The sequence below is a fragment of the Mobula birostris genome, chromosome 7 (genome assembly GCF_030028105.1).
Source record: "Mobula birostris isolate sMobBir1 chromosome 7, sMobBir1.hap1, whole genome shotgun sequence".
Classification (NCBI taxonomy): domain Eukaryota; kingdom Metazoa; phylum Chordata; class Chondrichthyes; order Myliobatiformes; family Myliobatidae; genus Mobula; species Mobula birostris.
In genome coordinates this window covers 463,267-482,506 of record NC_092376.1, presented here as the reverse complement: position 1 = coordinate 482,506, position 19,240 = coordinate 463,267, and the positions used below count along the sequence as shown (strand labels likewise).

General features: G+C 49.5%; 1 protein-coding gene across 3 annotated transcripts in view; it reads right to left on the bottom strand.

The window, feature by feature from the left end:
- Positions 1–221: 221 nt before the first annotated feature.
- LOC140199932 (protocadherin-16-like) overlaps positions 222–19,240 on the bottom strand; it is a 454,953-nt gene continuing 435,934 nt past the window's right edge. For all 3 annotated transcript variants that reach the window (XM_072262411.1, XM_072262410.1, XM_072262409.1), the window contains one exon: positions 222–7,544. In XM_072262411.1, the coding sequence (XP_072118512.1) occupies positions 5,014–7,544 (2,531 nt within the window). In that variant the 3' untranslated portion in view covers positions 222–5,013. The remainder of the gene's footprint in view (positions 7,545–19,240) is intronic.

Genomic DNA, 19,240 nt, shown 5'->3' with positions numbered 1-19,240 from the left:
GAATGGCGTAGTAGCCTGATTCTACTCCTGTGTCTTTTGATCCTTATGAGAGGGTTTACTTAACACAGAGTCCTGGATTGTCTACAGTCTGCAGCCTCTCACCAACCCAGTGATAGTTACTGTGGGAAATCTCTGGCTAATGCAGGACAGATTTATATCAGATGTGATGAAGCAGGTGTATCTAAAACAAAAAACTGAAACATACAGGACAAGCTTTTGTACAAATTGGTGGATTTAATGAAAATTCTGCTTATAACAGCTGACCAGAGCCAGTGTAGGGACTGACCAAAGGCCGGGTCCTTGGAACTGGCCCCTGTGCAGCCGCCATCTCCGTTACAGAGTCATGCATGTCTATTACATCAGAATACAAAACACAGCTCTTATATTACAGAGTGTAAAAATAAATATTGCCATTGTATCTTCTGCTTCCTGTTGAACCATTCGCCAAGTAAACCTGTGCACTTCATCATTCTTCCACAGGATTGATAACCTTGCCTCCACTGGCATTACGCCCACCCCCACCCCCACTGGGGGTTAGAGCTTCCTCCACTTGTCTCCATTGGGGTCGGGTGGGAATTCTGGGGAGTTGTTATATCATTAAGATATCAATGAACTTGAAAGAGTGCGTTAGAATTCTGGTTACCTACTTACAGGAAAGATATCATTTGAAAGAGTGCAGAGAAAATTCGTGGTGCTTGTGGACCAGAGTTACAGGGAAAGGTTGCAGAGGTTAATGTTTTATTCCTTGGGGCGTAGAAAAATGAGGGAAATTTGATAGAAGTGTACAAAATTATGAAGGGTATAGATTGGGTAAACGCAAGCAAGCTTTTTCCAGTGAGGTTTGGTGAGGCTAATAACTAGAGGTCATGGGTTAAGGGTGAAAGGCGAAATATTCAAGGGGAACATGGGGAACTTCTTCACTCAGAGTGTGAAGCGAACTGCCAGCACGAGTGGTAGATGCAGGTTTGATTTTTAAGATACATTTGGATTCGCAGTTTGGCTTGGGCTTCATGGGATGAAGGGCGTGTTTCTGCACTGTAGTTTTCTATGACTCTCCCAGACTCAGCAGTGGTTTGCCAGTGGAGTGATCTGCCCAGTGGAGTGGCCACAAGTAGCTCTCACCACGACACTCGACACGGGGCTGAGGAAATCATTTCCGTGTGTGATACCATGTTCTTGCACAGCACAGTATCATACCGCACCACCTGTTTCTGTGCTCACAAAGCAGAGAACAACCATCGTCACTTGCCACAGGTTCCCAGTGTTCAGTGCACATTGCCCACATGACCCAGGTGAGATCTTAACGCAAACATATCACCCAGGGAAGGGGAGGAGATCAGTCAGAATTCCCCATCACTGACCAGTGACCCAGGTTCACAGTGAGCAGGATTCAGACAAGGCTCCTACTCCCCATCACTGACCAGCGACCTCTGGTATCACAGTGAGGAGGGTATCAGCCAGGGTTCCTGCTTTCAAGCACTGTCCATTAACCCATGTGTTGCTAGTGAGAAGAATATCCAGGGATTCTGGCCCAAGCTGGAGAACAGTGCCCCCTGGATTAGAAAAAGGAGTTATAATCTTCGGTACCTGCCCCTGATTAATGCCCCTAGAATTCTGGTGTTGTGCTCTAACATTAATACACAGGTAAGGATTACACAAGGAAATTTTATCAACTTACACTAAACCAATAGTGCTAAAGGAAACCTAACACTACAGGCAGATATCTGTAGCGGTGTGTGTGGGACCCAACCGTATTGAGGGTCAGAGTGTGTGTGGGACCGTCCCCCCAGTGAGGGTCAGTGTGTGTGTGGCCATCCCCCAATGAGGGTCAGTGTGTGTGTGTGTGGGACCTGACCGTAGTGAGAGTCAGTGTGTGTGTGGAACTGTCCCCCAATGAGGGTCAGTATGTGTGTGGGACCTGACCGCAGTGAGGGTCAGTGTGTGTGTGGGACCCAATCGCAGTAAGGGTCAGTGTGTGTGTGGAACCGTCCCCCAGTGAGGGTCAGAGGGTGTGTGTGTGTGTGTGTCTGGGACCATCCTCCAATGAGGATCAGTGTGTGTGAGGGACCCAACCCCCAGCGAGGCTCAGCGCGTGTGTGGGACCTGTCCTCCAGTGAGGGTCAGTATGTCTGATCAGTCCTCCAGCGAGGAGTGGCTATTACTGGGCAGTGCCTGCTGGGGCTGCTGCACAGTGGACCGTGTCCAGTCACTCAGTGAATGTCCCTCCTGGCCGCAGTCTGTGATTTGGCTCTGACCATCTCCTCACCTCTCCCATTGCTGACCCCAGGGAATAGTTAGTTGTTATGGAAATGCCATTGTCTCACCAATCATCATGCAGCATTTAGAAACAATAAAATATTGAACAAATAACTGATTGGCTGAGGCACCAATATCCCAGGGGTTCTTGTCCTTCATCAGTTTACAGGCAACTTTCAAGTACTATTTACACAAAACGACCAAGTTAACCAGAACTATAGCAAAGTGAGAGTTTACATCCTTAACGATAGAAACTGACTCAGTATCGGCCTCAGTTTGTGCTGAAGTGACCTCTGGCCTTGTCTGGACCCTGGGTAGTGTGCAGAAAATGCCACATTACTGCCCCAGACACCCCACCTCTGCTTCCGGTTCCTGGACAGGATTCTACCACATGAACACCACATCACCGATGGACACACACATCGTTGCTGCCCCGACTGCCCATAAATACAATCACATTGTTTCATAATGAGGTCCTGCTATTACTGACGGCCACATAACAAGCCAGTCTCACAGCACCACTGTTTTCCCAGTCTGTGGCCTCGACAAATGTTCAGGACTCGGAACTCCGGACGGAGTTCACAACCTCACCAAACATAAACCTCCTCTTAGAGCAAAGTGATTGCGTTCAGTCTAGCGTAGATTGTAGTTGAGGTGGGAGTTTAAGAGGTGAGGATTCAAATAGAACACGACAAGAAGTTAATCTGTCTCTTCCATCAATAGGAAAATGCTAGCCAATTACACATTAATAATGTTCAATTGAAAAATAAATTTCCCTTTCATACATAAATTGGAGCAATTCAGAGTGGCAAATCACTCTAATCCCACAATAAAGGAAACTCTGACCCCAACCAGTATTAACTGCACTCCACCATCAAGGTCATTTGGTGAGAATGACCTCAGACTTTAACCTGGAGTGCTCCTTGTACCATCCGCATCCCTAGACTCTGCCAACATTATCTGACTTTCTCTAACTTCTCTACTTTGATCCGACTTATATCAAATAGTTTGTGCTGTCTCATCAAGAACAGGCCCATCAAATCCACACACAAAGTGAAGCTCCTTCTACACTGTCCTGGGGTCAAACACAGACTCGCTCTCCCTCCACATGGTCCCATCACACACTCCCAGGGTCAGGCACAGAATGAAGCCCCCCCCCAGGAACCATCCCTTCACACACTGCCGGCATCAGACAGAGAATGAAGCTTCCTCTCCACTGACCTATCACACATGCCCAGGGTCAGGTACAGAATGAAGCTCCCCTGACACCATCCCTTCACACACTGTCGGAATCAGACAGAGAATGAAGCTCCCTCCACACCATCCCAGACTCAGAGCAAACTTCCCTCTGCACTGAACTGACCCATCACACACTCCCAGAGTCAGACACAGAGTGAAGCTCCCTCCACACTGTCCCATCACACACACTCAGAGTCAGACACAGAATGAAGCTCCCTCTGCACTGTCCCAACATGCACTCCCATGGGTCAGACACATATTGAAGCTCCCTCTACACCGTCCCTTCACATATCCCTGGGGTTGTGACATGGAATGAAGCTCCCCCCACATGGTCCCACCACACACTGCCAGGGTCAGACACAGTGAAGCTCCCTGTGCACTGACCCATCATACACTCCCATGGGTCAAACACAGACTGAAGCTCCCTCCACACCATAGCATCACATACTCCCAGAGTCAGACACAGAGTGAAACTCCCTCCACACCATCGCAGCACACACTCCCAGGGTCAAGCAGTGTGAATCTCCCTCCACACCGCCCCATCACACACTCCCAGGGTCAGATACAGAGTGAACTCCCTCTACACTGTCCCATCATGCACTCCCATGGGTCAGACAAAGATTGAATCTCCCTCCAAATGGTCTCATCACACACTCCACTCACAGCATCAGACACAGAGTGTAGCTCCCCCATACCATCCCATCACACGCTCCTGGGGTGAGACACAGACTGATGCTTCCTCTACAATGTCCCATCACATACTCCCAGAGTCATATACAGAGTGAAACTCCTCCCCCCCCCCCAATACACACACAATTCCATCACACACTCTTGGGGTCAGACACAGATTGAAGCTCCCTCTACATTGTCCCATCACACACTCCCAGGGTCAGACACAGAGTGAAGCTCCCTCCACATTGTCTCATCACACACTCCCGGGGTCAGACACAGAGTGAAACTCCTCCCCACCCCCCAATACACACACAATTCCATCACACACTCCAGGGGTCAGACACAGAGTGAAGCTCCCTCTACATCGTCCCATCACACACTCCAAGGGTCAGACACAGAGTGAAGCTCCCTCCACACCGTCCCATCACACACTCCCGGGGTCAGACACAGAGTGAAGCTCCCTCTACACCGTCCCATCACACACTCCCGGGGTCAGACACAGAGTGAAGCTCCCTCTACACCATCCCATCACACACTCAAAGACGGGGTGAAGCTCTCTTCACTCACACCATCTATTTTCCCACCTCCTTCGATTCAAGGCCACCATTCACATTATCCCGACTCTTTCTTTCTGTCTGCTGGTAGCCCAGTTTCAGGATTAGCTTGTGTCCAATTTTTACTTGTTTGAACTATTAACAATTTTTCAACAGATCCGTGGAGATTTGCTCTGGACTTGTTTCCTGGAATGACGTTGCTGCTATATCCCCAGTTTTGAGAAGTACTGATGTTGCCTTGCTCTCCACCCTGGTGACTGGTGTGTGACAGGGTCAAGGGGCAAACGCAGGGTCAGATGTGCAGCTCAGCTTCCTGGGCAGTGTCAAGGGAGTGTTCAGTGCTGATGACCGAGGCCGACGGTCCTTGCGAGACGTCGAAGGGGGAAACTGCCGGGGACCGTGCAGCCAGAGGGGAGAGAGAGGGAGAAAAGCTCGGGGACATGGCCGCCGAGGCGATGGAGGCGTCGCTAGTGATGGGCGAGCGGCGCATGGCTGGCATCTGTTTCCTCCCCACTGCCAGCCGAGGGGGCACAGACATGGCATTCGGATGGGCCACCGAAGTGATAAGTGGCGGAGGGTCAATGCAAGGCTTGGGATCTGCCTTGGGTTTGGCCGGTAGCTGTTTGCGGGGGGCGCTCTCGTCCTTGAGGCGGGCGATCTCGGTGAAGACGCTAGCGAGCGGCTGAAACTGCGGGCACCAGTTGAGGAGATAGTCCCAATTGTAGCTGCCCCTCAGCTCCTCATCGCTGGCTACGATGGCCGTCAGCGATCCCTGAGCCAAAGGGCGCCCGTCTTCAGCGAAGACGCAGTCCTTGGCGTGACAGGACCCGAGCCCCACTCCGCCCACCGGGAAGCCCCCTGCGTGATCCCGGAACGCCGGCTGCGGCACCGACCCCGGCAACAACACAGAGGGCCCCTTCTTCTGCTTCAGCCAGTCGGCGGCTGGCTCAGTGGAGACGTCCGACAGACGGTCGGCATCCTGCTGGATGCCGGAGTCGGGGCCGCGGGCAGAAACGCTTCCCAGCCGCGGGTACTCGTTAATCATGCGGATCTCGTCGTCCTCGGCCGCCTCCGCCGAGCCGCGGCCGCTCGAGTGCGATGGGTCAACGGAGTCGCCACGGCTGTAGGGTGGCCCGAGGGCGGCCGGCGCGGAAGGGTAGCCAGGCAGCGCCTGGTGGTAGATGTGCTCGCTGGCGGGCAGGGTCCCCTCGGCCGCCAGCTTCTCCAGCGCTTTCTCCCGCAGGCCACCTTCGGCGCGTCTCCGCTTCCTCCTGGCCCGCAGGATGACCAGTGTCAGGCCGATGACCGCCAGCATCCCGCCGATGGCCAGCGAAGCGGCCAGTGCGCCCACCAGCAGTGGGCTCACTTCGGCCGGCAGCCCGAGCGAAGTGTGGCTGATGTCCACGGTGGCCTGGGTGTGAGCGGAGCGGGAGCCGGCCAGCGGACCCTGCGCCTGGATGGTCAAGGTGAGGGCACGCGCCTCCCTCCGGGCCCGGCTGCCTGGCCGCCTGCGGCCGTCCACCTTCAGTAATACCTCCCCGGTGCTGCCATTCACTGTGAAATAGGGCGATGGCGTCAGCAGCGAGTAGAGCACTAGGCCGTCCGGGCCGTGGTCCTCGTCAGTGGCCAGGACCCGGCCGATGCTGCATCCTCGCGGCGCGTCCTCCGGCACGGCGAAGCTGTAGGCGGGTTGGCTGAATACTGGATCATACTCGTCCTCGCCGGTGACCAGTACCTGAACCGTGACGGTGGCTGAGGCGTTACCCGGGTCCACCGCCTGCGCTAGAACATCCAGCGAGTGAAGCCGCTCAAAGTCGAAGGGCCGCCGGGTGCGCAGTTCCCCGGAGAGCGGGTCTAAGGTGAAGGACTCTGCCCCCACCCCCGGCCGCGCCACCAGCGAGTATCGCAGTTCTCCGAAACCACCCGAGTCCAGGTCCGTGGCGCGGAGCGTAGTGACCAGTGAGCGGGCTGGCATGTTCTCTCGCACGCTGGCGGTCAGCCGGTGAACCGGGAACTGCGGCCGGTTGTCGTTGACGTCGGTTACCTGCACAGACAGCGGGACAAGGGCGAAATGGACGCCGTGACCGGGGCCGTCGCTGGCCTGAAGGATGAGATGGTGGTGCGCTTGCAGTTCCCGGTCCAGTGGCCGGGCGAGGCGCACGGCCCCGCTCCGCTCACCCACTGTGAAGTGTCCGCCGCTGTCCCCCGAGCTGATGGAATAGCGGATAACAGTGCCGGAGTCGGCGTCGGTGGCCAAAACACGGCCAATCTCGGTGCCCACGGCCGCCGCTTCGCTTACCGTCAGCTGGTAGCGGGCACGGCTGAAGATGGGCGGGTTGTCGTTGACATCGCTGATGCTGATGAGGGCGGAGGCGGTACGGCTGCGGCGGGGCACCCCGCGGTCCGAGGCGGCGATGGTCAGGTTGTAGGCGGACACGGTCTCGAAGTCCAGCGGTTCGGCCAACATGATGCTGCCCAGCGTCCGCCAGCAGTTGCCTTGCGGCTGGAGCCAGCTGTGCACCTGGAACACGTTGGCCGTGTTGCCGCTGACGATGGTATAGTCCAGGCCGCTGTTGTCCAGCCATGGGTCCAGGTCGGTGGCCTCAAACGTGAGGATGGTGCTGCCTGGCTGTAGGTCCTCGGACGCCTGCGTACGGTACTCAGGCAGGCTGAAGGTTGGCCAGTGGTCATTCACATCCAGAAACTGGACCCGCACTGTGCTGCGTGAGGAGAGGGCGGGGAGGCCGCGGTCCCGGGCTTCAACCACCAATTCCATGGCCTCGGACACTTCGAGGTTCAACTCCCGAACCGTGAACAGCGTCCCTGAAACATACCAGGGTCCCAGTGAGCAGCACAGCTGTATTTTCCCCAACCCTACACCTCAAACCCCGCCCCCCCCGTGCATAACCTTCTCCCCATTCCCATCATGTGTGTCACCGCAGGGCAGACCACTCCTAACCCCATTATCCACAGATCCATTGCTTGTCACTAATGTGTCTGCACCTACCAGCACCCCTGGTAGCACATTCCATGCACCCACCACTCTCTGTGTAAAAGATCTACATTATCAACCCCCATTACTTTCCCTTTAAAATTATACCCCCTGGTATTAGCCATTTTTGACCTGGAGAAAAAGTCTCTGGCTGTCCACTTCAGCTATATCTCTCATCATTCAGTTCACCTCTATCAAGTCACCTCTCATCTTCCTTCACGCCAAAGACAAAAGCCCAAGCCTCACTTGACCTACTGTCATACTACAACTGTCTAATTCAGGAAACATCCACCTAAATCTCATTTGCACCTTCTTTAAATGTAAAAGTCACAGATACTCCAATTACTTCAAATTACTTCCATTGAACAAATGACTAACATTTGCCACTCTCCAACCTTATTGTACTACTCATTTGGCCAATTAGGATGCGACGATCATCACTGAAGATGGGCCAAAGGATCTATATCCAATCCGGATTACTCTGTGTCCCTGAGACCTGGAGTACTGTGTGTCATGTTACTCTGTGTCTCTGAGACCTGGAGTACTGTGTCTCATGTTACTCTGTGTCTCTGAGACCTGGAGTACTGTGTGTCATGTTACTCTGTGTCCCTGAGACCTGGAATACTGTGTGTCATGTTACTCTGTGTCTCTGAGACCTGGAGTACTGTGTCTCATGTTACTCTGTGTCTCTGAGATTGGAGTACTGTGTGTCGTGTTACTCTGTGTGTCTGAGATTGGAGTACTGCATGTCATATTACTCTGTGTCTTTGGGATGTGGATTGCTGTGTGCTGTTTCGATGGTTTCATAATCGGAAGAACGTTTTGGCTCGGTAGAGGTTTGAGAGGAGGTTCTCCAGGACATTGCGTAGTACTGTGTATTTCTGGCATATGAGGTGAGCAGGAGAGTTTGTAGAAGAGATTGACTAGAACGTTGTGTGGGATGGATTTCAGAGGTCAGAGTTGAAAGGAAGTTTATTATCAAGCTACATTTATGACACCCTAAGCAATCCTTAGATTAATTTTCTAGCCGGCAAACTCAATAGATTAAATCACTTTAATAAATCAATGACAAACTGCACCAAGTGGGCAAGTAATGAGTGTGCAAACATAAACAAACTGTGCAAATGCAAAAAGAAAAAAAAGTAAATAATAACAATAAATAAAGAAACAGATAAATGAGCAGTAAGTAGCAAGAACAAGAGATGAAGAGTGAATCCATAGGTTGTGGAAATAATTCAGTGATAGAGCAAGTGAAGTTATCCCCTCTCATTCAAGGGTTGAGGCATAATAACTGTCCTGAACAGAGTGGTGTGTGTCCTGAGGCTGCATCCCTTCCTGGTGGCAGCAGCGAGAACAGAGGGTGTTCTGGGTGGTGAGGGTCCCTGATAGGAGTGCTGCTTGCCTGCAACAATGCTTGTGTGGATGTGCTCAGTGGGCAGGAGGGTTTTATCCGTGATGGACTGGGTCATATCCTCTGCTTTTTGTAAGATTTTCAGTTCAAGGGCGTTGGTGTTTCCAAGGGAGAGGAGCTTCCCTGGTGGATTGGAGGAGGATACTGGTGGAGATAATGGCAGAGCAGACATGGCTGAAGTGGCTTGGTATAGCAGGATGGCTGTGTCCCACAGAAGAAGTTGTTCACAAATGGCAACCGTGGCTGACAAGAGAAGTTAAGGACAGCATAAAAAGCAAAGAAAAACAGTAAGACACAGGAGCAGAATTAAGCCATTTGGCCCATCGAGTCTGCTCCGCCATTCACTCATGGGTGATCTTTTTCTCCCCTCCTCAGTCCCCTCCCCAGCCTTCTCCCCATGGTTGGGAAAGTGTTGGAGTCCATTAGTAAGGATGAGGTTTTGGGGTGCTTGGAGACTAATGATAAAATAAGTCAAGTCAGCATGGTGTCTGTGAACGTAAATCTTGCCTGACAAATCTGATAGAGTTTCAAGGAAGTAACAGGCAGGCAGGACAAAGGAGAGGCAGTGAATGTCATTTACTTGGATTTTTAAAGACATTTGATAAGGTGTCACACATGAGGCTGCCTAATAAGATAAAATCCCATGACATTACAGGAAAGATACTGGCATGGATAGCGGAATGGCTGACAGGCAGGAGGCAGTGAGTGGGAATAAAGGGGGTCTTTTCTGGTTGGCTGCCAGTGACTAGTGGTGTTCTGCAGGGGTCAGTATTGGGACCACTACTTTTCGCATTGTTTGTCAATGGTTTGGATAATGGAATTGATGTCTTTGTGGCAAAGTTTGTGGATGATACGAAGATAGGTGGAGGGGTAGGTAGTGCTGAGGAAGCATTGTGATTGCAGCAGGACTTAGACAAATTGTAAGAATGGGCAAAAAAAGTGGCAGATGGAATACAGTGTTGGTAAATATATGACAATGCATTTTGGGAAAAGGAACAATAATATGGACTATTATCTAAATGGGGAGAACAGTCAAACATCAGACGTGCAAAGGGACTTTGGAGTCCTCATGCAAAACTCCCAGAAGGTTAATTTACAGGTTGAATTTGTGGTAAAAAAAAGCACATACAATGTTCGCATTCTTCTCTAGGGGAATAGAATATAAGACCAAGGAGACAATGCTGAGTCTTTATAAGACCATAAGACGTAGGAGCAGAATTAAGCCATTTGGCCCACTGCGTCTGCTCTGCAATTCAATCATGGCTGATTCTTTCTTCCTCTTCCTCTGCCCACTTCCTGCTTCTCCCCGTAACACAGAACATAAAATTTTACAGCACATTAAAGGCTCTTTGGCCCACAATATTGTGCCGACCATTTAACCTACTTTAGAAACTGCCTGCAATTTCCGTAGCGCATAACCCACCATGTTTCTAAGCTCCATGTACCTATCTAAGAGGCTGTTAAAAGACCCTCTTGTATGTGCTTCTATCACCGTCACTGGCAGACCATTCCACGCACCCACCATTCTCTGTGTGAAAAGCTTACCCCTGATAACCATCTGGTACCTATTTCCACGTACCTTAAAACTATGCCCCCTTGTGTTAGCCGTTTCAACCATGGAAAAAGCCTCTGGTTATCCACATGATCAATGCCTCCCATCATCTCATACAGGTCACCTCTCATCCTCCGTCACTCCAAGGAGAAAAGGCCATTCACTCAACCTATTCTCATAAGGTACGCCACAGTATAACCTTTGATGCCATGTCCAATCAAGAACCCATCAAGCTCGGCCTTAAATGCATCCAGCGACCTGGCCTCCACAGCTCCATGTGGCAACAAATTCCACAAATTCACCACCCTCTGCCTAAAGAAATTTCTCCGCATCTCTGTTTAAAATGGATGCCCTTCTATCCTGATGCTCTGCCCTCTTGTCCTAGACTCTCCCACTATGGGAGACATCCTTTCCATATCTGCCCTATCTAGGCTTTTCAACTTTTGAGAGGTTTCAATGGTATCCCCCCTCATCCTTCTAAAATTCAGCGAGTAAAGACCCAGAGCCATCAAACGTTTCTCTTGTGATAACCCTTTCATTCCTGGAATCATTCTTGTGAACCTCCTCTCCAATGCCAGCCCATCTTCTCTTAGATAAGGAGCCCAAAACTGTTCACAATACTCAAGGCGAGGCCTCAGCAGTGCCTTATAAAGCCTCAGTATCACATCCTTGCTCTTCTATTCTAGACCTCTAAAATGAATGCTAACATTGCCTTCCTCACTGACTCAACCTGCAAGTTAACTTTCAGGGTGTTCTGCATAGGACCCTCAAATTCCTTTGCATCTTAGATTTTTAGATTTTCTCCCCATTTAGAAAATTGTCTGCACATTTATTTATACTACCAAAGTGCAAGACCATGCATTTTCCAACATTGCCACTTTCTTGCCCAGTCTCCTAATCTGTTTTAGTCCTCTTGCAGCCTACCTGTTTCTTGAACATTACCTGTCCCTCCAACAATCTTCGTATCATCTGAAAACTTGGCAACAAAGCCAGCTATTCCATCATCTAAGTTGTTGATAAACAGCATAGAAAGAAACGGTCCCGACACCGCCCCTGCAGAACACCACTGGTCACTGGCAGCCAACCAGAAAAGGAACTGTTTATTCCCACTCGCTGCCTTCTTCCAATCAGCCAATTCTCTAATCATGCCAGTAACTTTCCTGTAATTCCACAGACTCTTAAGCTGCCTCATGTGTGGCACCTTGTCAAAGGCCTTCTAAAATTCCAAACATAGAATATCCACTGCATCCCCATTACCTATCCTACTTGTAATCTCTTCAAAGAATTCCAACGGGTTCATCAGGCAGGATTTTCCCTGAAGGAAACCATGGCTTTGTTCTATCTTGTCCTGTGTCACCAAGTACTCCATCAAATCATCCTTACAATTGATTCTTTCATCTTCCCAACCACCGAGGTCAGGCTAACTGGTCTGTAATTTCCTTTCTGCTGCCTTCCTCCTTTCTTAAAAAGTGGAGTGACATTTGCAATTTTCCAGTCCTTTGACACCATACCAGGGTCCAATGATTTTTGAAAGATCATTGCTAATGTTGCCACAGTCTCTAACACTACCTCTTTCAGAACTCTGGGGTGCAGTTCCTCTGGTCTGGGTGACTTATGTACCTTTATGTCTTTCAGCTTTTTCAAGTCAAGTCAAGTCACTTTTTATTGTCATTTCAACCACAACTGCTGGTACAGAACATAGTAAAAATGAGACAATGTTTTCCAGGACCATGGTGCTACATGAAACAATACAAAAACTACACTGAACTACGTAAGAAAAAACACAAAAACTACACTAGACTACAGACCTATCCAGGACTGCATAAAGTGCACAAAACAGTGCAGGCATTACAATAAATAATAATAAATAATAAACAAGACAATAGGCACAGTAGAGGGCAGTAGGTTGTTGTCAAGCCAGGCTCTGGGTATTGAGGAGTCTGATGGCTTGGAGGAAGAAACTGTTACATAGTCTGGTCGTGAGAGCCCGAATGCTTTGGTGCCTTTTTCCAGATGGCAGGAGGAAGAAGAGTTTATATGAGGGGTACGTGGGGTCCTTCACAATACGGTTAGCTTTTCAGGTGCAGTGTGTGGTGTAAATGTCTGTAATAGCAGGAAGAGAGACCCCGATGATCCTCTCAGCTGACCTCACTATCCACTGCAGGGTTTTGCGATCCGAGATGGTACAATTTCCGAACTAGGTCGTGATGCAGCTGCTCAAGATGCTCTCAATACAACCTCTGTAGAATGTGGTGAGGATAGGGAGTGGGAGATGGACCTTTCTCAGCCTTCATAGAAAGTAGAGACACTGTTGGGTTTTCTTTGCTATGGAGCTGGTGTTGAGGGACCAGGTGAGATTCTCCGCCAGGTGAACACCAAGAAATTTGGTGCTGTTAACGATCTGTACGGCGGAGTCGTCGATGTTCAGCGGAGAGTGGTCCCTCCATGTCCTCCTGAAGTCAACAACCATCTCTTTTGTTTATAGAGACAGGTTGTTGGCTCTGCACCAGTCTGTTAGCCGCTGCACCTCCTCTCTGTATGCTGACTCGTTGTTCTTGCTGATGAGACCCACCACGTTGGTGTCATCGGCGAACTTGATGATGTGGTTCGAGCTGTGTTTTGCAGCACAGTCGTGGGTCAGCAGAGTGAACAGCAGTGGACTGAACACACAGTCCTGGGGGGCCTCTGTGCTCAGTGTGATGGTGTTGGAGATGCTGCTTCCAATCTGGACTGACTGAGGTCTCCCAGTCAGGAAGTCTAGGATCCAGTTGCAGAGGGAGGTGTTCAGGCCCAGTAGGCTCAGCTTTCCAATCAGGTGCTGAGGAATGATTGTGTTGAATGCTGAACTGAAGTCTATGAACAGCATTTGAACGTATGTGTCTTTTTTGTCCAGGTGGGTTAGGGCCAGGTGGAGGGTGATGGCAATGACATCGTCTGTTGAACAGTTGGGACAGTACACGAACTGCAGGGAGTCTAGTGAGGGGGGCAGCAGGGACTTGATGTGCCTCAAGACGAGCCTCTCGAAACATTTCATGATGATGGATATGAGTGCAATGGGACGTTAGTCGTTGAGGCAGGACACTGAAGACTTCTTTGGCACGGGGACGATGGTGGTGGCCTTGAAGCATGTAGGAACGACGGTGCTGTTCAGGAAGACGTTGAAGATGTCAGTGAGAATATCTGCTAGCTGGTCTGCACATCCTCTAAGCACTCTGCCAGGAATATTGTCTGGTCCAGCAGCCTTTTGTGGGTTGACCCTGTGCGGGGTTCTCCTCACATTGGCCACGGTAAGACACAGCACCTGGTCATTTGGAAGAGGGGTGGTCTTCCTCACTGCCACATCATTTTCCACCTCAAACCAAGCGTAGAAGTTGTTCAGTGTATCTGGGAGGGAGGCATCACCCGCTTAGTCAGGTGATGTTGTCCTGTAGTTGGTGATGTCCTGAATACCCTTCCACATACGCCGTGTGTCGCTGCTGTCCTGGAAGTGGCTGTGGATTTGCTGGGCATGTGCACGTTTTGCCTCTCTGATGGCCTGGGACAGTTTGGTCCTCACTGTTGTTGGGGCTGCCTTGTCACCTGCTCTGAAGGTGGAGTCACGGGTCCTCAGCAACGCACGCACCTACGCGGTCATCCATGGCTTCTGGTTAGTGCGTGTAGTGATGGTCTTGGACACAGTGACGTCATCGATGCACTTGCTGATGTAGCTAGTCCCTGATGCCGTGTACTCCTCTAAGTTGGTAGAGTCGCCTTCGATTGCAGCCTCCCTGAACGTGTGCCAGTCAGTGTGCTCAAAGCAGTCTCGGAGAGCAGAGAAGGCTCCTGCTGGCCAGGTTTTCAGCTGCTTCTGAACTGGTCTGGAGTGTCTGATGAGCGGTCTGTATGCTGGGATTAGCACCTTCTCCCTTGTAATAGTAACTGAACTCTGTGGAATCTCTTCCTTCACACCATTCAATATCTGGCATACTGGTAGTGCCTTCCAAAGTGAAGACTGATGCAAAATACTCATTAGTCCATCAGCCATCTCCTTGGCCCCCGTTACTATTTCTCATGCCTCATTTTCTAGCAGTCCTATACCTAGTCGCATCTCTCTCTTATTTTTTACGTGCCTGAAAATGCTTTTACTATCCACCCTAATATTGTTTTCTAGCCTGCTTTCATATTTCATCCTTTCCCTCATAATGATCCTTTTAGTTGCTCTCTGTAGGTTTTTAAAAGCTCCCCAATTCTCTATCTTCCTGCTTATTTTTGCTTTGTTGTATTCCCTCTTTTTTGCTTTTACATTAGCTTTGATTTCCCTTGTTAGTCACTGTTGTACTATTTCACTATTTGAGTATTTCTTCTATTTTGGTAGACATCCATCATGGTCCTGTCCGTTTCACAGTCCGGTTCACGGTCCGGTCCATCGATCCATATTCCAGGTTTTCCGGTTTTCCCTTGTCCTGTTGTGTGCCTTAATTGAGGCACATGATTCTGATTTTGGGCTGGTTATATAAATAGCTCCTGGGTTCAACTTCATTTGCTGGACTATTCTCTTCCCTTTCCTCCTGCAGCATCTGCCTGAAGCTTTGCCTGCAACCTCGCCTGTATCGCTGTCAAGTTCTACCACCGGAGCAAGACTGGAGTCTTGCTGTGCCTAGATAAGGAACTGTCGTTCATTGTTTGGAACTGTCTCTGTGTCCAAACCTTCGCTAGGTAGGTCCAGCCGTTTACCGCTACCTTGTGTTGGGAACATAGAACATAGAATAGTACAGCGCACTACAGGCCCTTCGGCCCACAATGTTGTGCCAACCCTCAAACCCTGCCTCCCATATAAGCCCCCACCTTAGATTCCTCCATATACCTGTCTAGTAGTCTCTTAAACTTCACTAGTGTATCTGCCTCCACCACTGACTCAGGCAGTGTATTCCACGCACCAACCACTCTCTGAGTAAAAAACCTTTCTCTAATATCCCCCTTGAACTTCCCACCCCTTACCTTAAAGCTCTTGTATTGAGCAGTGGTGCCCTGGGGAAGAGGTGCTGGCTATCCACTCTATCTATTCCTCTTATTATCTTGTATACCTCTATCATGTCTCCTCTCATCCTCCTTCTCTCCAAAGAGTAAAGCCCTAGCTCCCTTAATCTCTGATCATAATGCATACTTTCTAAACCAGGCAGCATCCTGGTAAATCTCCTCTGTACCCTTTCCAATGCTTCCACATCCTTCCTATAGTGAGGCGACCAGAACTGGACACAGTACTCCAAGTGTGGCCTAACCAGAGTTTTATAGAGCTGCATCATTACATCGCGACTCTTAAACTCTACCCCTCAACTTATGAAAGCTAACACCCCATAAGCTTTCTTAACTACCCTATCCACCTGTGAGGCAACTTTCAGGGATCTGTGGACATGTACCCCCAGATCCCTCTGCTCCTCCACACTACCAAGTATCCTGCCATTTACTTTGTACTCTGCCTTGGAGTTTGTCCTTCCAAAGTGTACCACCTCACACTTCTCCGGGTTGAACTCCATCTGCCACTTCTCAGCCCACTTCTGCATCCTATCAATGTCTCTCTGCAATCTTTGACAATCCTCTACACCATCCACAACACCACCAACCTTTGTGTCGTCTGCAAACTTGCCAACCCACCCTTCTATCCCCACATCCAGGTCGTTAATAAAAATCACGAAAAGTAGAGGTCCCAGAACAGATCCCTGTGGGACACCACTAGTCACAATCCTCCAATCTGAATGTACTCCCTCCAGCACCACCCTCTGCCTTCTGCAGGCAAGCCAATTCTGAATCCACCTGGCCAAACTTCCCTGGATCCCATGCCTTCTGACTTTCTGAATAAGCCTACCATGTGGAACCTTGTCAAATGCCTTACTAAAATCCATATAGATCACATCCACTGTACTACCCTCATCTATATGCCTGGTCACCTCCTCAAAGAACTCTATCAGGCTTGTTCGACACGATCTGCCCTTCACAAAGCCATGCTGACTGTCCCTGATCAGACCATGATTCTCTAAATGCCTATAGATCCTATCTCTAAGAATCTTTTCCAACAGCTTTCCCACCACAGACGTAAGGCTCACTGGTCTATAATTACCCGGACTATCCCTACTACCTTTTTTGAACAAGGGAACAACATTCGCCTCCCTCCAATCCTCTGGGACCATTCCCGTGGACAACGAGGACATAAAGATCCTAGCCAGAGGCTCAGCAATCTCTTCTCTCACCTTGTGGAGCAGCCTGGGGAATATTCTGTCAGGCCCCAGGGACTTATCTGTCCTAATGTATTTTAACAACTCCAACACCTCCTCTCCCTTAATATCAACATGCTCCAGAACATCAACCTCACTCATATTGTCCTCACCATCATCAAGTTCTCTCTCATTGGTGAATACCAAAGAGAAGTATTCATTGAGGACCTTGCTCACTTCCACAGCCTCTAGGCACATCTTCCCACCTTTATCTCTAATCGGTCCTACCTTCACTCCTGTCATCCTTTTTTTCTTCACATAATTGAAGAAAACCTTGGGGTTTTCCTTTATCCTACTTGCCAAGGCCTTCTCATGCCCCCTTCCTGCTCTTCTCAGCCCCTTCTTAAGCTCCTTTCTTGCTTCCCTATATTCCTCAATAGACCCATCTGATCCTTGCTTCTTAAACCTCATGTATGCTGCCTTCTTCCACCTGACTAGATTTTCCACCTCACTTGTCACCCATGGTTCCTTCACCCTACCATTCTTTATCTTCCTCACCGGGACAAATTTATCCCTTACATCCTGCAAGAGATCTCTAAACATCGACCACATGTCGATAGTACATTTCCCTGCAAAAACATCATCCCAATTCACACCCGCAAGTTCTAGCCTTATAGCCTCATAATTTGCCTTTCCCCAATTAAAAATTTTCCTGTCCTCTTTGATTCTGTCCTTTTCCATGATAATGCTAAAGGCCAGGGAATGGTGGTCACTGTCCCCCAGATGCTCACCCACTGAGAGATCTGTGACCTGACCCAGTTCATTACCTAGTACTAGATCTAGTATGGCATTCCCCCTGGTCGGCCTGTCCACATACTGTGACACGAATCCGTCCTGTCTCGAAGTGTTCAGTGTTCTGTGTATGGGTCCCGGCCCTACGTTCCTGTCTCCCCAGACTAAGGCTTTGTGTTCTGCGTTCCTGTCTCCCCAGACCAAGGCTCTGTGTTCTGCGTTCCTGTCTCCAAAGACCAAGTCAAGGCTTTGGGGTCTTGTCCTGTCCTTGTGCTTCGCCCAGCCCAGGAGTACCTCATCTAGTCCAAACCACATCCAAGAACCTCATTTAGACCAAGTCAAGGCTTCGTGTTCTTGTCCTGTGCCTAGTTCTGGGGTTCCCTCGTCTTGTGCTGGGGTTCCCTCATCCTGTCCAGGAATCTCACGTCCAGTCCTGTAGCCATGTCTTGTCTCGCCTAGATCCGGGGTCCGAGCCCGAGTCAAGACCCAGGTTCCAAGTTCCTTGTTCCTTGTCCAGGTCCTGCTTTCCTACTCTAGTCCTAGCCCAGGCCCTGTATCCTAGTCTCATCCAGCGTTGTTTCTTCCGCACTTCCCTTGCTTTCTTGATAAGCCTTGTCCTGTTCCTAGTACTTCAGTGTCTGTGTCTTGCATTTAGGTCCGCCACCTGCGCCCCCTTCATGACAGTGCCTTCCTCATTTTTCCCAGAAACTCATGGCATTGCTGCTCTGCTGTGTTCCCTGCCAGCATCTCCTTCCAATTTACTTTGGCCAACTCCTCTCTCATACAACTGTAATTTCCTAACTCCACTGAAATACTGCTTTGTCAGACTTTACTTTCTTCCTATCAAATTTAAGTTGAACTCAATCATATTGTGATCACTGACTCTTGAGGTTTTTTTTTTACCCTAAGCTCCCTAATTGCCTCTTGTTCTTTACTTAACACCCAATTCAATATAGCTGATCCCTTATTAGGCTCAACAACAAACTGCTCTAAAAAGCTACCTCCTAGGCATTCAATAAACTCACTGTCTTGAGATCCATTACCAACCTGATTTTCCCAATCAATCTGCATGTTGAAATCTCCCATGACTACCATAATATTGGCCTTTTGACACACCTTTTCTATTTCTCCTTGTAATCTGCGGTCCACAACCCAGCTACCGTTGGAGGCCTGAATATAACTGCCATCAGTGTCCTTTTACTCCTGCAGTTTCTTAACTCAACTCACAAGGATTCAACATCTTCTGATCCTATATCACATCTTTCTACTGATTTGATGCCATTCTTTACCAGCCGAGCTACGCCACCAATTTCAGCCATGAGTCGGTGATGACCACAACATCATACCTGACAATCTGTAATAGTGCAACAAGATCATCCACATTATTTCTTTTACTCTGTGCATTGTGATATAACAATTTGAATACTGTATAAGACATTAGTCAGGCCGCAGATGGAGTATTGTCAACAGTTTTGGAACCATAACTGATGTGTTGTCTTTGGAGAGACTCCAGAGGAGGTTCAGAAAGATGATTCCAGGAATGAAGGGGTTAACATATGAGGAGCATTCGGCAGCTTTGGGCCT